Source organism: Ochotona princeps, chromosome 17, assembly GCF_030435755.1.
Source record: "Ochotona princeps isolate mOchPri1 chromosome 17, mOchPri1.hap1, whole genome shotgun sequence".
Taxonomy (NCBI): domain Eukaryota; kingdom Metazoa; phylum Chordata; class Mammalia; order Lagomorpha; family Ochotonidae; genus Ochotona; species Ochotona princeps.
The window spans coordinates 35460269-35484612 of NC_080848.1; the positions used below are offsets into that span (position 1 = coordinate 35460269).

Here is a 24344-nt window from a genome sequence, read left to right on the forward strand (position 1 = left end):
TTGCATCTCAGCTGCTCCAGTTCTGATCTAGCTCACTGCTGATAGCCTGGGAAAGAGCAGAGAATGGCCCAAGTTCTTGAAACCCTGTACCCACATGGGAGACCCTGAAGACCCTCCTGGCTCCCAGCCTCAGATCAGCTCATCTCCAGGCATTGCAGCCGTTTGGGGAGTGAACCCAGTGGATGGAAGACCTTCTTTCTAGCTCTCCTTTCTGTAAAATTTGCCTTTCAAATATCCTTAAGCAACCAAAAAATAGCTGCTTTATTTCTAACAGCTGGAATTGGGGAAACAACACAATGTGTGCCAGTGGTACTCTGGACAAATTCATTATGGTGTATGCCTTTCTTACAATGGCATACTGCACATCAGTAAAAAGAATTGGACCACTACTGATCCACAGAGCAACATGGGTGAATTGTACAGGTATAACAGTAAATGAAAGAAGTCATTTTCTGAAGACTTAGCTCAAAGTGTTAAAACTCACCAGCTTACATTTTTAGGATTTGTGTACTTTATTTAAAAATGAGCAGTATAACCTATTTCCTGCCAGTAACAGTTGTTATCTGTTGAGAAGGAAAGTCAGTAAATATTCCATGAAAGTACAATTTATTTTCTTGTCTTTAAATTTTGGATTTGACATTCATATCAATTTGCTACTTGGCTGTTGTCACCAATTGAAACTAAGATTTTTTTTTCATCCTATAGTCAGTTTATGGTGAATCTTCTAACATCATGAAGGTTGAAATTCTAAAAAGTTAACATAAAGACCTTTTGTCAAATTCTTAGAAGATTTGAGGATATGCTGAGATACTATTTGGTAGTGATGACCATTAAAGAATATAACTTTAATATGTCAAGTCTACTTCCTTGAGAGGAAGTTTTTGAGATCCTTTGAAGAGTGATGATATTTTGAAATACTTTAAACACTTTTTTTTTTAAAGAAAAAGATTTATTTATTGGGCACAGTGCTATAGCCTGGTGGCTAAATCCTTGCCTTGCATGTGGTGGGATCCCATGGGGGGCTGGTTTGAATCCCTGCTGACCCACTTCCCATCTAGCTCCCTGCTTGTGGCCTGGGAAAGCAGTCAAGGACAGCCCCAAGGCCTTGGGACCCTGCACCCCAACGGGAGACCTGGAAGAAGCTCCTGGCTCCTGGCTTTAGATCGACTCAGTTCTGGCTGTTACTCCTTCTCTATAAATCTTTCTGATAAAAATAACTAAGTCTTTAAAAAAATAAACGAAAAACAGCAAAAGATTTATTTGCTGATACTTGGACACTATAAGTCTGAGTCTTTACAAATATGTTCTTATTTACATCAAAAGGCTGATGTATCAGAAGTTTATTCATTTAAATAACAGTGCAACTGTGGAGAAACTCTGGCTTTTAACAAGGGTTAGGCGTGAAGTGAGGAGTTCAGAACAGTCCTTGTTCTCAGTTTCTCATTTAAGTTACTGTTTTGATTCCTGGGTCATTTCTGCTGGGCTGAGTACTGTTTTTGACACCTAGATACGCTGGAATGCCATGCTCTGATAAGCATTTTAGTGTAGAAAGAGTACAAGGATAACCAGCAGACATTAAAAAAAAATCCAGGCAGATTTTAAAATATGATAACTTGGAAACTAGCAGTCACAGCTAAGTGCTGTAGTACAAATGTCTCACTCAGCCTGTCTTTTGAAGTTTTGCTACAGAAAACAGCCTCATCAGATAGGAAGTAGTAAAACCTCATTCTTCTCCATCAAGGTTCCAAATATGTGGTTGTCACTTTCCTCTAGATAACCTCTAATTATAGAAGAGAGATTTGAAGTGTAAAGTAGCTCTGGCTAATGGACACTGTCACTCATTGCATTCTGTTTTTCCCCAAAGCAGGGTGCATGTTGTTCAGATGGAATTTAGAGTCCAAAAGATGTCAAGTAAAACACTAATTCTAACTGCCTTTCCCAAGTGTCAAATATTCATGTGAGTTGGTAACACTAATTATAGGAGTTTTTTAAATATGAGAATTAAATAATTATTTTTCATATGATAAAATATATTTGGAGAAATTAGGAAATCTGTTTATTATTTATAACCAAAATTCTAAGTGTAACCATTTTGATTTATATAAGATATATATAAATTCCTGATTTAACTATTTGAAAACCTCTATATCTGACTTTTTTAAAGTCAGTGAAGAGTTTTTCACCAAAGGAAGTTTAAATTCAATAGAATAAATCCTAATTCACAACTGAAAGCCAGTATTGGACTAATAAAAGAATGATTATTAAGATGGGTAAAGTTCCTTCCACAAGTCAGTTGCAAGAGGAAAAGGGAAAGAAACAAAATAGGTAAATCATAATAATATAGTAATCTTTAACACTCCTGACTTGAACTGATTTTTGATTAAGAAAACTGAAAATTTGAGTACTGGATAGTTAATAATATTTTTAAATTAGATTTGATAATTGTATTTTCCTAAGTTTTTATCATCTGCTATAGATATTTAACTTTATTTAACTGTGTATGGCTGAAATATCTGACATACATATCAAAGTTACATGGAGAGACGTGGGTATTTGGCCTAGCAATTAAGCAAGTGTGTTCCATGTTGAAGTGGTCAGCCCACCATAACTCCAGCTTCCTGCTGATGCAGACCTTGGGTGGTAGTGATTATACTTCAAGTATGGGAGACCTGTATTGAGTTCCTTGTTGCCAATTTTTATATACATTTGGGAATAAACCAGTGGATGTGCGTTCTCTTTCTGTCTCTCTGTTTCTCTTTGTGTTTCTCAACCTCTCAAATAAATTATTTAAAACTTTCTTAAAAAGCAGGAAAAATTATATGAGCGAGTATATGGTATAGATGAAAGAAGAATGGACATTGTGAATAACTAAAGCCATGTATTGGTTACATGGATTTTACTTTACTCTCTACTTTAAAATTTTTTTAATTCTCCAAAATCAGAAAAAAAATGACAATTAGCTAAGGAAAAGTTTGAACTTTTATCAGATAGTTTTTATACTGTTAGTTATTTTCTATGTTCTTTAAGTCTCATGTTCTTCACTTGCAGCATAGGTTGGGTTGATGTCATATGTGAGCCTTAAAAGAATAGCTAGACAATTGGTAGGGAAAGTTAGCCTCTTAAGTTTTGATGGTAGAAGTTGCATTGGTAGTATGCTGTCTTTTTTTTTTTTTTTTTTTCAGGATCATAATGGACAAAGCGAGAATATTGTCCGCTTTATTTACATAGAAACTGTCACAAAGGCTGGCACAGACTTTTCACACCTGGTTAAGCGGGCATTCCTAAGGATAGTTCTGCCAATTGTTTCACCTTGAGGCAGGATATCAGCCATTCAGAAAGTTCTCAATAGATGGCATATATCAATCAGTAACAAATTTCCTATTACAATCCTCATTCTACAACTTAGTCTTGAATCAGTTAAGGGAGGAAGTACATCACAGAAGGAGGGACCTAAAGATCAAGGAAAGAAGGAAAAACACCAAAGCATAGATTCCCACTATATCCAGAGACTTAATGCCGTTGATTAGCATATGGTCAGTGGGGAAGGAAAACCCTAAACATAGGTTCCCACTACCCCTAGGGACTTATCAGCAACATCAACTTCCAAGCTCACATTGATAGTAAAGACCAGCTCCACAGTGGCAGACAATGCCTAAATAGATAACAGAAATCTCAATGGGGTTGTCCAGTGTCCATGCAAAGGGAGGTGGAAATGCCGTCAGGTGGATGTATGCTGTCTTTTTTTAAAGAATTTGAATTTCAGATGCCTTTAAGTCTTCCTGCCCCCAACTAGTGACTTCTTTTCATGTTCTTGTAATGAAATATAATAATAATATGCTGTCAAGAGACTTTAGGTGATCTATTTCCAGCCTTTTTATTCTACTTTATTTATTTTTCTCTCTTCCCACTCCATTCCATGAGCCCTGGCTTTTCTGTTTCTGGAATTTGCCTCATTGTCTTGATATTGTTCAGCTTTCACATTTTAATATACTTTGGAAAATGCTTTCCTCCCCAGTACTGCATTTTTCCTTCATAATAATGGATACCATTTTTATATATTTATGTAACTTTGCTTCATGTTTCTCTTTCGTAGTCATGAGAGCAGAAATAATTTCTGTTTTGTTCATGAGTTTAGCCTGATAGCTTTTCACTAGTACCTGGCAGACGGGATACACATAGTAAGCATGTATTTAAAAGAGGAACAAAGGAGTGATAGTCACAGCTCCTCTTAAGCTTGGAACAACACTAACTGTTCAAGATAAGTGGGATTTTTTTTTTTTTTACAGTACCCTCCTCAACAAGAAATTTGGTAGCACATGGTATAATCCAGTTGTTTTTCCTACTTTGGTTTGGATTGAATATCTTTTAGATGTAAAGTTTACAAACATATAAGCATATCTGTTTAGGACTGAGCTTCTTGACAGCTACGTTTAGTTTATCAATTGGCAGTTGTGACCAAGGTTTACATCATTAAAGAGTTAATATATATTTGAATTTATGTCAAATTTTGTTGCTTTTTTTAGTTCTCTAAATTTGGCTTTTTTTTCCCCCTTTTCTCAGGTACTCTCTGCCCTTGACATACTCCAACCTCCACACATTGACTATTTTGAAGAAATGTATCCTAACCAGGGGATATGAAAGATGGGGACAATTTATTATGATGATTATTAACTCATTCTAGCACCTTCTGGGGTTTAAGCCTTGAAGTATATTAAATTTCATCCTTACAGAAGTGGTTGAGTATCTGGAACGAGGTAATTTTGAAATTTAAATATCCGGCTGAGCTGCTATCAACAGGTTCTGAAAAGTGATGAACAGAACAGGACACATGGGCAGATATTTAATATCTACACATGCAAATGAGAACCATTGTTACTAAACCCATTTTGAGGGTGAAACCAGTGAGACAGCCATGTTATAGTGAAATCCAGAAAGTACTATTCAGTTATGGTGGTTGTAGTGGTGATGGTGATGATTATACCTATGAATTATTTAATCTTTATCAGATGCCAGGTGTAATTCTAAGTTTTTCATACTTATTAGTTTGTTAGTCACTGTAACAACCCTCTTGGGAAGGTATTGTGATTATCCCCATTTTGCAGAAGAGGGAATTGAGATACAAAAGGTAAGAAAATTGACCAAGATCACATAAAGTAAATGTTGAGATTGAACTTGAAAAATGTTGGTTCATAAAGTATTTCATGACAATAGCTCTTGTGACTGTGTATGAGAAATATTCGGACATAGGTTAACTTATCTCTCATTCCTAGCCAAAATGTCATGGGTTTCTGTTGTTCACTTTGTTTGGTAAAACTTTAAGTGAAGGATGGGTAATTCTAAATCATTGAATTTGGTGAGCTCATAATTACATAATTCACTCATGCTGTAGGCTTTTCATGAACACTTTAGGACTTTTACTGAAAACTGAAACCAGTATAATAATAAGGTTCTTTTTCTGGTTTAGCATTGAAATAAATTGAAATTTCATTCTTATATACAAGCGGTAGGTAATTCTATCTTAGTTATTTACCTTTTAAATTCTCTTAGAATTTTAAAACGATTAAGAGCTTTCCAGAGAGAAAGCAAACAGCTGAGCTGGCTAAGAAATTGGGAATTCAAACCCCTGGAATATTTGATTTGATAAATCAGAAATTCTTGAATGCTATAATCCTTGGTGATTTCTTAATCAGTGATGAAATTAACCCCTTTTTTGTGGTAAAGCTCAGTGGACTTGGGCTGTTCCAGTCCTAGAAAGGACTGTCTGTTGACCGGCTGCTGGAAGATGAGTGTCTGTACACCTGTTTCCTGTGGCCAGGCCAGATACTGCTGACTCATTCTATGTTAAAAAGTAAAAAATTAACCGAAGTGTGGATGAACTGTAAAAGTTACTTTTGCCTCAACCGTAGCTGTGTGTTAGTGACTAAGGAGAAGGCATTAGTGATTCCATAGACTCCCTGAAGATGACTGAATCTTCCTGAAGAAAAGGAAGGAGCTAGTGTAATTCAGCAAAATCCCTTGCTGCTGCTGGCCAGGAGCGATCGTCTTCATCCTTCTAGTTAGTGGAAAGGAAATCCACACACTGGAAAGCATTAGTACTGTTTCTGCCTCTTTGGAAATGAAGTTGCTAAAACCAAACGTTGAAGTTAGAATGAATTCCCTTTAATAATCTTAGTGTATCATACTTAATGTGTCAGCCCAGAGAGTCACTAGAAGGATTCAGGATACAGAAAATCTGTATTTTTCTGGTTACCCTTTATTCTAGCAGAAAGATGAAAAATTAAAATGAGCAAAGGAAAAAAACTCATAAGGCCTGTTGAAGTTTCTGTTGTCTTTTTCACAGTGGAGTTGTTAGGTCAGTGCTTAATTCTTCAACAGTGATTGATGTGACAACATGGGCAGATGTTGCCAATCAGTAAAGCCCACCTAGGCCTTGGCATCAAGAGGTTTTATTGTAGTTTGGTCACATGGGCATTGAACACCTGGGTGACTGACTTTAGTTAGGTACTCAGTCTCCATCCCTCCTCCCAGTTCCTCCCCGAGGCCCCAGGCAAACAAAAACAGGTGTTCACCATAAATCATACTGGTAGCATGAGCTGTCAATTGCAAATCCTCTGACACACAAAAACACGGTTATCAAGCAAGTATTCCAGTGGCATAGATTACTGCCCAGAAATAATTTAGAGACCAGTCCTGAAGACTTCTGGAATGTACAGGATTCAGGCTGCCCAGGTGTGCTGAAGTAATTCTTTACTGTCCATTAATGGCGTATCATGTTTTTATATAATATAATTGGTGAATATGGGTATGATAAATAAATGCCAAATATATATATGTAGGTTCTCCCCACTGAGCACATGGTTTTAGACAATGCTTTGTTTTTATTTTCTAATTTGCAATGTTATGGCTTTGCAGGTTTTAGAGTGGATAATATTTTAAGTTTTAAATATGTATCGCTGTATATTCATGGATTCAACCAATTGCAGATAGAAACAATTTGGAAAAAATATATATTTGTATTAAACATGAATGCTTTTGCAGTATAATAAACGATGCAATGTAATGACTACTTATAACATTTACATTGTATTAGATATTGAAAGTAATCTGCCAGTGGCATACCCATATAGGAGGAGATGTGTGCTTTATCATCAAAGAGATGGGAGAGGTCTTCCATCCAGTGATTCACTTCCCAGATGACTACAAGCTGGGACCTGTAGCTTCTTCCAGGTCTCCCACATGGGTGCAGGGACCTACATATTTGGGCCATCTTCTGCTGATTTCCCAGGCACATTATTGAAACTGGATCAGAAGTGGAACAGCTGGGATTTGAACCAAAGCACATATGGGATGCTGTAGCTTCAGGTCATGGCTTTACCAGCTAAGCCATAGCAGCAGCCCCATATATTCAACATTTTTTAAAAGATTTATTTATTTTTATTGCAAAATCAGATACACAGAGAGAGGAGGAAAGACAGAGAAAAATATCTTCCATCTGATTCAATCCCCAAGCGGCTGCAACAGCCAGAGCAGTGCCGATCCAAAGCCAGGAACCAGGAGCTCTTCTGGGTCTCCCATTGGGGTGCAGGGTGCCAGGCTTTGGGCCATCCTCCACTACTTTCCCAGGTCACAAGCAAGGGAGCAGGATGGGAAGCGGGGCTGATGGGGTATGAACTGGCGGCCATATGGGATCCCAGCGTGTTCAAGGAGAGGACTTTAGCCGGTAGGCTACCACACCGGGCCCTCAACATTTTTTTTTTTTAAAGATTTATTTTTGCTGGAAAGTCAGATTTATAGAGAGAAGAAGAGGCAGAGAGCAAGATCCTCATCTAGTGATTCACTCCCCAAGTGGATGCAACAGCCAGAGCTGAGCCGATCTGAAGCCAGAAGCCTCTTGTGCGTCTCCCACTCATGTGCAGGGTCCAAAGGCTTTGGGCTTTCCTCAACTGCTCTCCTAAGCCACGAGCAGGAGGCTAGATAGGAAAGTAGAGCAGCCAGGACACGAATCAGCACCCATATTCAAAATTTTTTTATTAATTATTACTTTTTAATTTCATATTCAACTTTTAATAGGCATTTTAATCTAGAAGATGTCTTAGAACAATTTAATTCTGATTGAATTACATTACATTAATGTGGTTTTAGAAATTCTGTGTTCCACATAATACAATGTAATCAATGAATAAAAAAAAATATAAAAAGTTTAAAAAAAAGAAATTCTGTGTTCTATGAACATTTTTATGTAGTAAAATCTACTTTTTAAAATGTTTGTTTATTTTCTATTGGAAAATCAAATATAGAGAGGAGGAGAGACAGAAAGATCTCCCGTCCAGTAATTTCACTCAGCTGAAACTGAGCTGATCTGAAGCCAGGAGCTTTTCCGGGTCTCCCACACGGGTGCAGGGTTTTATAAGATCTATCAATTTATTTGAAACAGAGTTAGAGAGGGAGAGACAGAAAGAGATCTTCCTGTTACTTCACTCTCCAAGTGGATGTAACAACCAAGACTGGGCCAAATGAAAGCCAGAAGGAGCCTTGAATTCCATCTAAATCTCACATGAATGGCAAGGGTCCAAGTACTTGGGCCATCTTCCTCTGCTTTTCCAGTAGCATTAGAAGGGACCTAGGTAGAGCAATTAAAACACAAACCAGTACCTATATGTGATACTGGCATCACTTGTGGCAGCTTAACCCACTGTGCAACAGTGCCAACCCCTCAAGAGTGTCAGCATATAGTGTCATACAGTTAATCATGAATATTTTTCAAAAGAACCACAGTAAGGAGTGTATATTAATGCCTACTAGAAATTTAGGCTGGATTTGGGAAAGCCATGCATCTTTCCTTAAGCAGGTTTTAAAAAGCTTTTTTTTTTTAAAAAAAAAAAAAAAAAGTAACCATCTCTTTCCTCGTCTCTGTAAAATCTGCCTTTCAAATATAAATAAATAAATCTTTAAAAAACAAAATAGGGGCCAGTTCAGTGGTTTAGGAACCTAATCCTCCACCTGCTAGCACAGGCATCCCACATGGATACCAGTTTGTGTCTCACCTACTCTACTTCTGATCCATCTCCCTGCTTACAACCTAGGAAAGCAGTGGAGGATGCTGCACCCACACAGGAGACCAGGAAGAAGCTCCTTGATCCCAGTTTTGGTTTAGCTCCACCCTGGTCATTGTGACTATTTGGGATATAAACCAGTGAATGGAAGACCTCTCTTTATCTTTCCCTCCCTATAAAATTCATTTTTCAAATAAGAATAAATAAACATTAAAAAAAGATGCCTAGATTATAACTGGTACTAATATACTCTTAGGGTTCAGCAAATGCAGCACAAGGAACAGCACATTCCACCATGACATCTTTATCTTCTGATTTGTGTGTGTGTTATAGTTAGTTATTAGTTAATATACCAGCCTTGTAAGTGTATTCTTTGATAATCTTAAAGGCTGTGCGTTTTTCTCAGCTGATATGTTAGCTTTTAAAGAGCTACAGTTTTCATTCATTTTGTGCTTTGAGTTTCCACTTGGAAATCCATATGAAAACAACTTGATACTTAATTACTTCGAACATGATGAAATGTAATCTAAAAGAAACCATTTCTGATTGTATGATTGGAAGATAGTATTTATTATACTTCAGTGAGGATTCTGGACTCAGTACAAATACAAACAGGCCCCTTCCCAGAAAGTACCATATGCTTCCTGAACTGGAAATAAGATCTTGGTTAGCTTTGGGAGAAACTTAGTTTCAACTTGAAACAGAATCTTAAGAATATGGGTGGTGCAGGTCTGCTTTGCTAGAAGCAGTTTTGTCCTAAATCAATGAAAATGAGAAGTCTAGTGCGGCAAGTAATCATATATTCCAGTTTTCTGGGACAATCCTGGACTTTGCTAGTCCTAGTACAATACTTAACAAGTCCCTACTTTCAGTGTTATTAGTACCCCTGTTTGGATGATAAGCTTTAGCAATACTTAAACCAAGAATAGATTGTCATACAGAAATTTGTATGTAAGGCCAAGAATAGATTGTCATACAGAAATTTGTATGTAAGGAAACCTTTGCATCCATTTCAGCCAGTTTGAGTCTTTTAATTCTATCAAAACAGTTTTACAATCTTCAGGGAATCCTAGGAATCAGTGAAGAGGTAAGAGTATTCAAAATGAAGCGCATGTACACATTTGTAAGGTTACTCTTTCACCACAGTATCGGCATAGACTTAAATCTCTATCATGGGAGCTTCAAAGATTCTCATATTGCTAGAATTTTCTGTTTATTTATTCCATAAACGTATGCATCAACTGTTCTCAGAACCAGGTATTTTTGTGTATTTTGTTTACAGTTGTATTAGTAGCATTTTTATACTTTATGATATGCATTAGGTATAAATTAATTTTTGTTAAATAAATGAATAAGATAGTCTCCACCTTTCAGGTTTATAGGCTAGTATAAGGCATAAGATAGAATTACATATATAATGGCTGGAAAGTAAAATAACAAGAACCAGTGATCTTGGGAATATGATTTCCATTCTGTTTCTTGTTATTTCCTATTTTAGATTCCATGGAAAGCATTTGATGATTTAAAACAGTCTTTCACTTATCCATTATCACCAGTACTGTTCCTCACCTCTAAAACCTAGCATGGAAATCCATAGAAAGGAAAAACAAAGGAACCTGACTACTGTTTACTTTCTTTTCTTTTTTCTTAAGAGATTTATTTATTTTACATGAAAAAGTTTCAAAGAGAGAGAGAAATCATCCTCTGGGTCACTACCCAAAAGATCACAACATCCGCAGCTGGGCCAGTCCAAACCTGGGAACCCAAGCTCCATATGGGGGCAGTGGCCCAAGTCGTTGGGCCATCTTCCAGTGCTTTCCCAAGCCACCATCGGGGAGCTAAATTGGAAGTGGAACAGCGAGGACTAGCCCCCAGCATCTGTGCAGGATGCTGGCTGCTGCTTAAACTGCCCTTCCTCAAAGAGAATACAGTCCATAGGAGAGAGAGAAGAAATCACTATCATATATGGTAGAGCATGCCAAAAGAATATAGACAAGTGGTGTGAAACTTTAAAAGGAAGGAAGAGTATTTCAGACAAAAACAATAATAAGGAAACTGGAGGGAAAGGGTAGAAGGATATGGACAGCAGCACTGAAGAGAATAATATTCCAGATTGAGTGTAAGAACCATCTTTAGAAGATGGTGAGTCATCCAAGGGGTTATGCTAGAATTCAGTATTCAAAAAATGAGAAATTGTGCTATGGGGCCTAGTCACAGAAGACCTTGAATGTTGAGTTAATTTTAATCAATAGGCATTTAGGACTCACTGAAAGCTTTTTATAATGAAAAAAGAGTTATAAATGTACTTTAAATTTCACCTACTTATATATTTATTTGAGAAACAGACAGTGTTCCCATTCACTGTTTACTCCCATAAATGAAAATAATAACTGGGACTGGGCCAGAGTCAGGATCCAGGAATACACATTTCCCACGTTGGTGGTAGAAACTCACTAAATTGAACCTTCACCACTGCCTTTCAGGTCTACACTGGTAGGATGCTGGAGTTAACAGCCAGAGCTGGCAATATAAGCTGTATATTCCCAAATGGAGCATAACTGTTAACTATAGGCTAAATGCCTGCTGCCAGATGTATGCTATGAAAATTTAACAGGCATTTTTCTGTTTCGTATAGTAAAGTTCTATAAATGGATAGTGATAGTGATTGTACAATACTGCAAATATAGTCAGTACCCAGAAATTTTTTGCTTAATGATGATTTAAAGTGGTTTTATGTAATGTATATTGTATCAAACTAAAAAAGTGATAAAGCAGTAAAACCCCATAACAAGAATTTCACTCCTTGGACAAAGAGGCAATGACTGTCGTGGAAGATTGTTGTAAATGGAGAGAACAGCAATACCTGGCAACTTCCTAGATAGTTTCTTAAAATATGCAGTGTTTCTTTTATGCCTTTACTTTCAAACTTTACCCTTCTCAAAGCTGTACCAGCAGGTAGAGTAAAATATAACAGCTACTGCCATTGTTTTTAAGGAACTCAGGGTTTAGTAGCAGTCACATTTTTCAGATAATAATAATATAATAGTGATAAATTTTACAGTAGACATGCAACCGAATTTTCCTGTAGATAAAAATACTGGGCTGAAAGCCTTGGGACCCCCTACCCGTGTGGGAGACCCACTAGAGGATCTGGGCTCCTGGCTTCAGACTGCCTCAGGTCCAGCTGTTGTAGCCACTTGGGGAGTGAATCATTGGATGGAAGATCTTCCTCTCAGTCTCTCCTCCTCTCTGTATCTGACTTTCCAATTAAAAAATTAGTAATAACAATAAATCTTAAAAAGGGGGGAGGGTGACCATTATCACTTTGGATAGATGCTAGTAGCCCAAAACATTAAAAAAAAATACACAAATAATTCCATGGCTGAGAACGAAATTGTAAGTACAGTCCCTTTTAAAATAGCAGAGAAGAATCTTAAATGCCTAGGAATTAAGCCAACTAAATTTGTAGAAGACCTCTATGATGAAAACTAAGACATTTAAAAAGGAAATAGAAAAAGATATTGAGAAATGGAAAAACTTACCATGTTCCTGGATTGGCAGGATCAACATCATCAAAATGTCCATCTTGCCAAAAGTAATATACAGATTCAATGCAATTCCAATCAACATCCCAGCAACATTTTTCTCAGAAATAGAGGATACAAAAATTCATCTGGAAACACAAGAAACCACGAATAGCCAAAGCTATCCTGAAGAATAAAAATCAAGCTGGAAGAATCACAATTCCAGACCTCTGACATATTACAGAGCAATGATCGTCAAAACAGTCTGGTACTGGTACAGAAACAAAGAAGAAGATCAATGGAACAGAATAGAAACACCAGAAGGGAGCCCACATGTGTATAGCGAACTAATCTTTCACAAGAAAACTGAAAACAATCCAGGCAAAAAGCCTGGTCTATTCAACAGATGCTGTTGGGACAACTGGATAGCAGCTTGCAGAATAAAGAAGCAAGACCCACACCTGTCACATTATATAAAAATCAGCTCTAAATGGATCAAGGACCTAAGTCTACACCCAGAAACCATCAAATTATCAAAGGAAAACATAGGAAATACTCTCCAAGAAATAGGAATGGGAAAAGTCTTCTTAGAGGAGATGCCAAAAACACAGGCAAAGCCAAAATAAACAAACAAGACTCTTGCCAAGCTAAAAAGCTTCTGTACAGCAAAGGAAACAATTAACAAAGTGAAAAAGCAACCAACAGAATGGGAGAAAATTTTTGCATACTATACAAGTGATAGGGGACTAATATCCAATATTTACAAAGAGCTTCAGAAACCCAGGGGCAGTTAAAAAAATGGGCAAAGGAAATGAACAGACATTTTTCAAAAGAACAGATTCAAATGGCTAACAAACGGGAAAAGATGCTCAGACTCCCTATCCATCAGGGAGATATAAATGAAAACCACATTGAGGTACTACCTAACTCCAGTCAGATTAGACTATATTCAGAACTCAACTAACAACACTTGCTGGCGTGAATGTGGTGAGAACGGTACCCTCCTTCACTGCTGGTGGGAGTGCAGGCTAGTACACCACTATGGAAATCAATATGGAGAGTGCTTAGAGAATTGCAGATAAACCTGCCATATGACCCAGCTATCCCACTCCTAGGAATATACCCAAAGGAAATGAAAACTACATATGAGAAGGGGATCTGTTGTCCTATATTTACAGCATCACAATCTTCAATAATAGACATGGAAACAATCCAGATGCCCATCCAAAGAGGAGTGCTTAAAGAAACTGGTACGACCACTCCATTGAATATTATTCAGCCATTAAAAAGAATGAAATTATGCCATTTGCAACTAGGTGGTCTCAACTAGAGACCATTATGCTCAGTGAAATAAGTCAATCCCAAAAAGACAAATACCCTATGTTCTCTCTAATATAAGGAAACCAGCATGCAAATTGGAGTGTATAGTGATGGAGTAATGGAGACTACTATATCCAAATGTGAGGACACAATGCAACATGTATCCCTACTTCCAAACAAAAGATGGACTCCCTATGTAAGTGTTGGACACACCCAGACAATGTCAGACATGACATTGACATTGTACCAGCAATGTCGGGGCACACTGAAATAACAGACTGATAGAATTGTAACTCCTTATGAAGAAATGTACTGTTGTGACAGTATGGGAAAAATCAGTTGAGGGGTGGAATGGGGGAGGAAATCCTAGACTATACAGAACTATATGATAAATTTCAAAATTTAAAATAAAAATTAAAAACACACCAGTGCTGCCTTCCCTTCCCCCTGCAACAGAGCTTGAAAGGAGCAGACATTAGTCCAGCAGTTTAGACACCCCCAGCCCGTGACAGAGTACCTGGGTTTGATTCTGAGAACAGCTCCCAACTGCGGCTTCCTGCTAGTGTAGGTGGCAGCAGGTATGGCTTAAGTAATTGGGTCCGTGCCACCCATGTGAGAGACGTGGATTGATTTCTCATCTCCTGGATTCAGCGTTAGCACACCCTAAACCATTGTATAAATGGATAGGAACATTTATATTCTCTCAAAATGTTTAAAATAAAGAAAATTCTAGTAGAGCTTCCTGTACACAGCCATTACATTATTAGTAGACTAAATATATTTTCTATATTTCTAGTCATTCTTACTATTTTTCCATAGAATTTTAATCCACATCTGATTCCTGCTTATGGGTTCGTGTATTTTGTTCTCTTTATTTTGAATCTTACCTGTCACAAAAACTGTGCCCTTTTTTTTCTTTGTTTTAATAACTTGGGCTTGAAATCTCTGGGCAAAACCACACGGGTGGGTAAGGAGACCTCATTGACTGGTGTGCAGTGAGACTTTACTTCAGGATGTGGCAGCGGGTATTATTACTGCTGATTGTAATGTGTGCTACACAGATCAGTTGAGTAAATGCTCTCAGATTGTATTAAGCAGAACATTTGAATCAGATTGGACATAAAAGGGTTTTTTTTGTTTTGTTTTTAATTGGAAAAGCAGGTATACAGAGAGGAGGAAAGACAGAGCGGAAGATTTTTGTCGGCTAATTCACTCCCCGAGTGGCCACAGCAGCTTGAACTGAGCCAATCCAAAGCCAGGAGCCTCTTCGGGGTCTCCCACACACTTTGGGCCATCCTTGACTGCTTTCCCAGGCCACAAGCATGGAGTTGGATGGGAAGTGGAGCAACTGGGACGTGAATGGTGCCCATATGGAATCGCAGTAGATGCAAGGCGAGGATTTAGCCACAAGGCTATCGTGCCAGGTCCAGAAATTTTTTCAGACTTGTTAAGGAAGGGTCTGAAAGGAAGGGTCTATGGTCTTAATTTGAAGAGCTGGGGTTTTGTTTTGTTTTGTTATGTTTTGTTATGTTTTGTTTTGTTTTGTTTGAAAAAGTATAACATTATTGACTTGTTGGCAGTGACAGTGATGTAATTTATTTGCCCTATGCATCTTTTACCATCTGAATGTGTTAAGAATTGAAAAAAAAATGCCTGTTCTCCGTATATGAAAAATTGCAGCAGCTATCCCTAATCTAGGTAAAGGCTTTTCTTTAAATCACAGGGTTTGTTTGCTTGTTTGTTTGTTTTTCTGTTCAGAGAAATAATCATTTTCCCAGTGCCTTTGGCTCTGAATCTTCAGATTGGAGGGTAATACTAGGGGGGAGTTAGTAATCATCAGGCTCTGTCATCTGCGTTTGACAGACCCAGAGTTTGCTTTGTCTTCTCCAGGGCACTTGGTGAGGAAGAGAGCTGAGGTTTGAAATAATGTCATTTTCTCTAGGATGTTTTTCCTCCTTTTTTTTTTTTTTTTTAAACTATACATGGTTACAGCCTCAGTAACAGCACCTCATCCGACAGAACCCTCTGGGCTATAACACAGTATGCAGAATGACAGCTTTCCAGCTGGTTTTCTTTTCCTCAGGTGTAGAATTGATTTTTTTTTTAAAGTCAGTTTTAAATTGGGATAGTTTTGATTTTTGGACATTCTGTGCAACAAATTAGTTGCTTTAAAAAGAAAAAGGATTTGCCTTTGCCTGGGAAAGAGGTTGTCGTATTCAGACATTTTAACAAGATGACCTTTTATTCCATTGATTTCTATAGAGAGACACAGGCATGCTTGAGAAAAGGTCAGTGATTCTAATTGAAGCGGCGCACCAGTTTTCCAGTTGCAAAAGCGCCCAAGCTTTTTGTTACAAAGATGATGAGATTTAGAGCTGACCATTTGTTGTGAGAGAACAAAATTCTCTGTGACACATTGCTGTTTTTCTTTCATGTGGAAAGCATTGTTTGAAATCCACAATATCTTCCAACCAAATTGTCATTATCCACACTGTTTTTATTCAGATTAGGCAGTTTTGTACTGAGATGTAGATTAAAATTCCTTTTCCTGCAGGCCTGATTTGTGGGATAAAAGATTTTGATGTGATAGAAGATTTTTGTTAAGTTTCACATATTTATGCTTATAGGATTTTCTTTCAAGCAAGACTAGCAGGTTCTCAACATTTATGTGTAAATTGAGGTTAAAGCCTGTTTTAATTGTTGTTCCTGTACTTGTCCAAAGCAGTCTATGGTTTGAGGAGCCACATGTGATATCTGTGGTCTACAGTTTAATAAGCCAAACATTTACTGTATCCTATGGAAAAGTCACCTGATTTTCATACCTGTTCTAATAGGTATTCTATGAGGGGGAAAAAAAGTTTAAGTCTTAGAACTGCTTACCAATATGAAACATATTTCATGAATATTACTATTATAAGATTTCCTTTTTATAATCTAGCTGAGTGTTGGTTTCTAATGTGAAGGGCAAAGGAATGATAATGTTATCTGTGATTAGTGAAGAATGGGGATTAAAATTGGGATTTTCAAAACTTTCCATATCCATCCTGTAAGAAGTAACTTGTTATAACAGGTTTTGAAATCTCCCAATGCAGATAATTCAGTTAAATATTCCGTTTTTTGTTATCTGAGAATTTTTCACACATCGTTAATAGTTTTTTTATGCAGCATCAGTTGCTTGCTGTACATAGAATATTAAATTTGCTCTGACTTTAGTTCATTTGAGTAGACAAGCCAGCTTGCCCTAATTTTGACCTCTAGATAGTAAAATTTTCAACCTAATAGGCAGCTTTTATTTTAACCTGAAACAGTGCTGTACCTTCTCACACATCTGCATAATTGGAGCTGTCCAAAATGCTTAACTCTGTTTAAAACTTTCTTTTTTCCTGGCTCCTGGCTTTGAATCAGTTCAGCTCTGCTCATTGCAGCTACTTGGGGAGTAAAGTAACAGATGGAAGATCTTTGTCTCCCTTCTCTCTAAAAATCTGCCTTTCCAATAAAAACAAATAAATCTTAAAAAAAAAATTGTTTCAAAAGAGAGGAACCAAGAAGATGGGGGATGGGCATCTTTACTGCTAGTCTAAATACCTGCCCACTTCTCTGTTATTGTTTAGCAGTATTTTATATGACATGTTTTACTTAGTAAACATTTGTGATAGTTTATAAATTTCCCTAGTTTTTACTTTCTGTCATGTGATGAGTGAATTTTACTCTTTGTGTGAGAGTTGGGAAAACTTTACTCTGTAGAATGGGTTGGCCAATTTGAGCATAAGAATGTGGAAATTGACCTTCATTAAGAAATTGCCCAGAAAAAAAGAAAAGAAATTGATTATCCAGGAGTCTCTCTTCTCCCTGTGAAGCCTTTGTGGCTCCTCCATTATATGTTCTTGGCATAGGAGATTAATTAGCAGCACTCTGTTACAACTGGTTCCCCTTCTCCATTCTTTCTGCCTGTCATGCTGTCATTACCTCTTAACTCTGTGGCCTGATGGCCATAGTCTTGAGTTCAGTGACTTACTATCAAATTATTAAACAGGAGCAAGATCTTCATTCTTTAGTCCAAAGTCCTTATAACCAATTTAAGGCCTGCCATATCAGCATTCTACTAGTTTGAGGTAATAGAATTGCCTCTATTGCAGTGGAGCTGGCATTGTGACCTAGTTAGCCACCCGCTACAGGGAGCCGAAGCCTGCTACCGCCGCCATTGTCCTGAGTTCCCCAAATGAATCACCAGGAGTCAAATGTCCATGCAAACGCACAGGGTGGTTTTTTTGAGCTAGCTGGTCCCCTGAGCGAGATCCCAAGGCCGAGAATTGCAAGGTTTTAAACAAACAGCCAGTCAGAATGATGGCTTTTCACAACCTCATTTACAATTGAGTTTACAATTCAAGACCTCACTGGCAATTGGTTAACAAGTTGGTGGGCTGTGTGGCAAGCAAGTCTTATCTAAAAGGCAATTAGCAGTGAGCCAATGGCTGAGATACTGATTCTGTGGTTCCTCACTTCTTACTGGTTTCTCCAGTGCCTTTACTGGACTGTTCTTACTAACTAGAAATTTTTTATGTAATTTCCTCCTACCACTTGATCCTAAGAACTACCATCACCTCATGCCCCGTGGTGATAGTCACATGTTCTTTTTTCTTTTGAAAGCCCTTCCAAGCTATGTTGTTTTTCCAAGGCCTAGTGCATGGCAAATACTAAGGTAGTTTTAAAGAACTGCTAGAAATTCAAACTCAGCTGAAATCTGCTAACTTAATGCTTTGAATAGAGTTACTGTAGTTGGAGTATCTTACATCAGCTCTTTGAAACACCTGTTTTCCAGGTGAAATCCCTGTCTTACCTTAAAAAAAAAAAAATGAAGCTTGATCCTAGTCTTTTCAGCTCTATTAAAAAATAAATATAATGGGCCCAGCGCAGTGCATAGCAGCTAAAGTTCTTGCTTTGAACACACCAGGATCCCATATGGGCACCGGTTCTAATCCTGGCAGCCCCACTTCCCATCTAGCTCCCTGCTTGTGGCCTGGGAAAGCAGTTGAGGATGGCCCAAAGCCTTGGGACCCTGTACCCAACTAGGAGACCCAGAAGAAGCTCCTGGATCCTGGCTCCTGGCTTCGGATATCCTCAGTTCTAGCCATTGCAGCCACTTGGGGAGCGAATCAGTGGATGGAAGATCTTCCTCTTTGTATCTCCTCCTCTCTGTATATTTAACTTTGCAATAAAAGTGAATAAGTCTTTAAAAATAAATATAATGGTTCCAACTTTTAGCAATGAAATGCTGTCAGGGCTTTCAACCCTTCGAGGATAATACTGAATAACAACAAAACCACACCTATTTTAAACTTCTGAAAAACCTCATAACTCCATTATCATTCTCCTAAACTGCTTAGCTTTCTGATTATTAGTCTCGTGATATACTTAATTCAGATGTGAGGATTTGAAGACACCCATGGGACTAAATCTTTTGTGGTTATATCCCACTGTTCTGATTTTAATTCTATTTTTAAAATTTGTTCGGCACCAGGAGACATGTATTATGTGAGGACCTAGAGTTTTTAAAGCCATTAAATGTATCAGATTAACCTGAACTGGAGGATATGGGGAATCATTGTGATTTTTGGTCATTTCATGGAACAGTCAGGTCTCCTACTATTAATTCCGTGTATTAAAGCAGTACCTCCAGAAACTTAATAGACGTACAATACACTAACACAAATCTCTATTTTAGTCAGAATGTAATTTATTTATCTGCCATTCACTGAACTGCTTTTTTCTACCACATGCATGCCATTCACTATTATTCAGTTGCAGTAACAGTCATAGATTTAATAATTATATGTTTAATTGAAGTTTTTCCTATTTTTGAAGAAAGATTTATTTGTTTGTTTATTTATTTTAAAGGCAGACTTACAGAAAGACATGGGAAGAGCCAGAGATCTTCTTTCTACTGGTTTGCAGCAGCTGCTGCTGCTGGACCAGTCAGGAGCCAGTAGTAGCTTTTTCCAGGTGTCCCATGTGGGTTGCAGGGGCCTAAGGAATTGAATCATCTTCTGCTGTTTTCTCAGATAATAAGGGAACTGGACTGAAAGTGAAGTGGCGGCTCTACCTACTAAACCAAAATACTGGCTCCCTCTTTCTGTTGCTTATAAATTGTTCAGAGGTGGCAGGAAAACTAGATGGAAAAAAAAAAAGGTTCAATTATTTGGGGGGGGGCGGCAAAACAATGGCTCAATTGTCTAATCCTCTATCTACATGCACCAGCTTCCCATGTGAGCACCAGATCATGTCTCAGTTGTCCACTTCCTGTCCAGATTCCTGCTTATGGCCTGAGAATGCAGCAGAGGATGGCTCAGTGTCTTGAGACACTGCACCCATGTGGGAAACCCAGAAAAATCTCTTGGCTCCTGGCTTCAGATCCGCTCAGTTCTGGCCATTGCAGCCATTTAGGGAGTGAACCAGCAGATGGAAGATCTTTGTCTCTCCTTCTCTGTAAAAATCTGCCTTTCCAATAAAAATAAATACGTTTTTTAAAAATAGGATCTACTTGAAATAGTATTTTTAGTATGATTTGCATGAGTAATCAGGGTTTGTTTGATTTTTAAAATTTGTTTCTTTGGGTTCATGAAATATTAGTTTAATTTGACAGCCAGTTTTTACAGCTTTTAGCTCAAAATTGAGAACCCTTTCAGTTTAGTACAACCCTCTCCCAGCATCGGGAGTGCTCTGTGCAGAGATTCTCTGAGGTCTCAGAGAGACTAGTACATTTTTCTTTGTTCCTTTGTGTTTCCAGTCTCACAGTTGCAGTGCCCAGCATTTAGGTCAGTTCGAACAAGATGCCCTGTAGGGATACATGTTGTGACACATAAGACACTTAAGCTGATCCCCATATTCTATATAAGAGTTACTAGTTAGAATTCCAGTTTTTCTACTTTACATTCAGCTTCTTGTGGATGCACTTAAGAGGAACAGATAATGGCCCAACTCCCTGGGTTCCTGGAACCCATGTGGGAGAACTGTGAGGAGTCCTGGCTTCTGGCTATTGCTACCCTTTAGAGAGCGCAAGATCTCTTCTCCCTTCTTTGTCACTGTGCCTTTCAGAAAGGCACAGTCACGCATTTTGGCAAGGTCATAGACTTTGATATTGGGCAGTCAGTCTTGAGTTCAAATGTAGTTTTCAAATCTGATTCTTCCCATGCATACTTTGTAGCTTTGAGAAAAGATTCCTCCCTAAACCTGTTTCCTCAGTGAAAAGGAAGATAATGTTCTTCCTCATAATGCTGTTGAAATGAATGAATGTTATGTATAGGACATTTGATACAGTGCCTTGCATGTTGGTATATAATAAACTCCCTCCTTCCTGAAGCGATGACAGTAATGATGATGATGGTAGTTGCCACCTGTGTACATAAATCATGCCAGTAGCCTTGTGTAGATGTCATTGTACCTGTTTCATAAATACAGAAACAGACTCAAAAAGTTTAATTTACCTAATGTCATAAAGCTAGTAAATAGCAGAGTAGAGATTCTAAGCCTACTCATTTTGTTTCCAAAGCCTATTCCACAATGTTTCCTACTGCTGAATTTATTTAATACCTCACTGAAGATACTTCCAGGTTTTCTCCCTTTTTTTTTTTTTAGGTTTATTTATTTTTATTGGAAAGGCAGATATACAGAGAGGAAGAGAGACAGAGGAAGATCTGTCCGATGGTTCACTCCCCGAGCAGCCGCAACTGCTGTAGCTAAGCTGACCTGAAGCCAGGAGCCTCTTCTGGGTCTCCCACATGGGTATGGGAGCCCAAAGCTTTGGGCCGTCCTCGACTGCATTCCCAGGCCACAGGCAGGGAACTACTGTTAAATTAGATGGGAAGCGGGGCCACCAGGATTAGAAATGGGACCCATATGGGATCCCGGCACATTCAAGGCAAGGACTTTAACCACTACGCTATTGTGCCGGGCCCAGTTTTCTCCTTTCTAAAGTAGAATCATTTTGTTCTTACCTTTTTCTGTTGTTTCATATTTCTGAGATTTACTTTGTCTTTTGGAGGGCAAAGTGCAGGTTAAGAACATGGTCCAGATTCTAATTCTTCTAAGCTGCATACTAGACAAGTGCCTTTACCTCTCTGTAACGTTCTTTGTTCATTTCTGTACCAGGAATTGTAATAGACTTACTGCTTACAGTAATGAAGAGTTAATGAGACAACATAATTTGAAAGGCAGTATTACAGAGAAAGAACAAGTTCTTTTATCTGCTGGTTCAGTCTCCACATAGCCACATCAACCAGGGCTGGACTGGGCCAAAGCCAGGAGCCAGTAGCTTCTTCAGGGTTTCCCATGTTGATGCAGGGGCCCAAGCATTTGGGGCATTCTCTGCTGCTTTCCCAGGCACATTAGCAGGGAACTGAGTTGGAAGTGTAGTAGCTGAGACTCCAAACTGATGCTCAGAAGGGATGCTGGCCCTGCAGGCAGCAACAACCTGCTACACCAAAGCACAGACCCCTAGAGGCAAAATTACTGTGAAGCTGGAAGTCTAGCACATCAGAAATACAATAGGTGTCTACTGTTAAAATCTTGTTGCTTGCTTTTTGTCTTCTATTTGAGTTTTAAGTGTCAGTGTTAGTCTTTTTCTAACCTCTGAAGTGTTGCTTTACATTTATCCTTTTTTTTTTTGTCTTGTCATTGAGTTGGCATGCTTTATGCACTCAGTTGGTACCCAGTCAGTATTTATTGATGCTAATGATGGTGGTTAATCAAAGGTGCTGTTGGCACTATTCCCAAAGATTTCTTGAGTAATCATGACTTCCAAAACACAGAAAAAGGACTCAATCATCTTACCCATAACTGAAGGCCACAGTTTGATGTCAGCATTGTGTCTGTGTAACTTTCTCTGCAGAATTACCTCTGACAGGATTCCTGGCATGAAGTTGATTATTCTGTATTCTAACATTATTTCTAAAATAGGAAAGTCATAAGAAGTAAATTAAACAACGGTTGATTATAATACAGTTAAAATTTGTGTTGATTGAAGCAAAAGGTCAGGGCAAGCTTACAGGTGAATTTTAGCTAGCTACAAAGCTATAGATTATTTTCCTAGTCATCTTACTCATAATTCTTTTTGCATCAGAGAAAATCATTCAAATCTGCTTTTAATTCAAACCAGCTCTTTTCTGCCCCTCCTCCCCCATATTAGTATCTCTAAAATGTTTCCACTTCATTTCCTTTGGTCCTGACAATATGCGTGTTTTTGCTTTTCCTGCTTCAAATTTTATCCTTCATGAAGACATTTTTTTTAACAACTTTCATGGAAATCTAGTAGAACGTTTTACTTACACTCTGATACTTCAAAAACGTTATGGACAGTGGAATTGAGTACTTTTATTCTGGTTTAGAACAGTTTCTGAATTCATGCATACTTCTGTTTGGGCACATTGTACTTACATCTCAGCTGTTTATAGTGGTGTGCATTGTTGTAAAGAATGTCATGTCGTTTTGGTTTTATTTATAACCCAGAAATGGTTGCATACTTTAGTGTGTTTAAATACCCAGATTTTTAACTGAAAAAGGGGTGAAAATTGAGTTAATTTGGGAACTAGCCTCCCGTCAGAGGTCTGTCCTATAATCCAGCAATCCAATTCGGACATTTTTCTCCATTCTCCGATAAGTGATTAATACCCCGTCATACACATATATACAACTGATCCTCGACTCCTGTAACCCATTTGTATACACACAGACACAAGCACATGTGAATATATTTTGTTTTGTTTTGTTTTAATGATTTATTTTTTGTATTGGAAAGTCAGATATACAGAGAGGAGGAGAGACAGAGAGGAAGATCTTCCGTCCGATGATTCACTCCTCAAGTGAGCCGCAACGGCCAGTGCTATGCCGACCAGAAGCCAGGAGCCAGGAACTTCCTCCAGGTCTCCCATGCGGGTGCAGGGTCCCAAAGCATTGGGCTGTCCTCGACTACTTTCCCAGGCCACAGGCGTGGAGCTGGATGGGGAAGTAGAGCCACCAGATTAGAACCGGTGCCCATATGGGACCTGGCGTGTTCAAGGTGAGGACCTTAGCCAGTAGGCCACGCCTACGGGCCCGTGAATATATTTTGAAACGGTTGTAGAAAGATAGAATTAAAAGATAGCAAAATTTTCTGCAAACTAAAGACTCCATACATGTATGTATTCATGTAAAATATTTTTTAAGATTGATTTATTTTTATTAGAAAGACACAGAGTGCAAGAGAGAGAGGAAGATCTTCCATCCATTGATTCACTCCCCAAGTGACCACAACAGCCGGTGCTGTGCCAATCCAAAACCTGGAGCCAGGAGCTTTTCCTGGGTCTCACACATGAGTGCAGGAATCAAATTGGGCTGTCCTCTTCTGCTTTCCCAACCCTCAAGCAAGGAGCTAGATGGGAAGTAGGCCACCAGGATTAGAGCCGGCGTCCATATA

At 38.3% G+C, this 24344-nt stretch overlaps 1 protein-coding gene across 3 annotated transcripts in view; it reads left to right on the forward strand.

The window, feature by feature from the left end:
- Positions 1–24344, forward strand: part of NLK (nemo like kinase) — a 141931-nt gene that overhangs the window by 75762 nt on the left and 41825 nt on the right. For all 3 annotated transcript variants that reach the window (XR_192168.2, XM_004593899.2, XM_058675536.1), the window contains exon 3: positions 4561–4616. Coding sequence is in view for 2 of the 3 variants with exons in the window: in XM_004593899.2 (XP_004593956.1) it covers positions 4561–4616 (56 nt within the window). In the remaining variant the exon portion in view is untranslated. The remainder of the gene's footprint in view (positions 1–4560; positions 4617–24344) is intronic.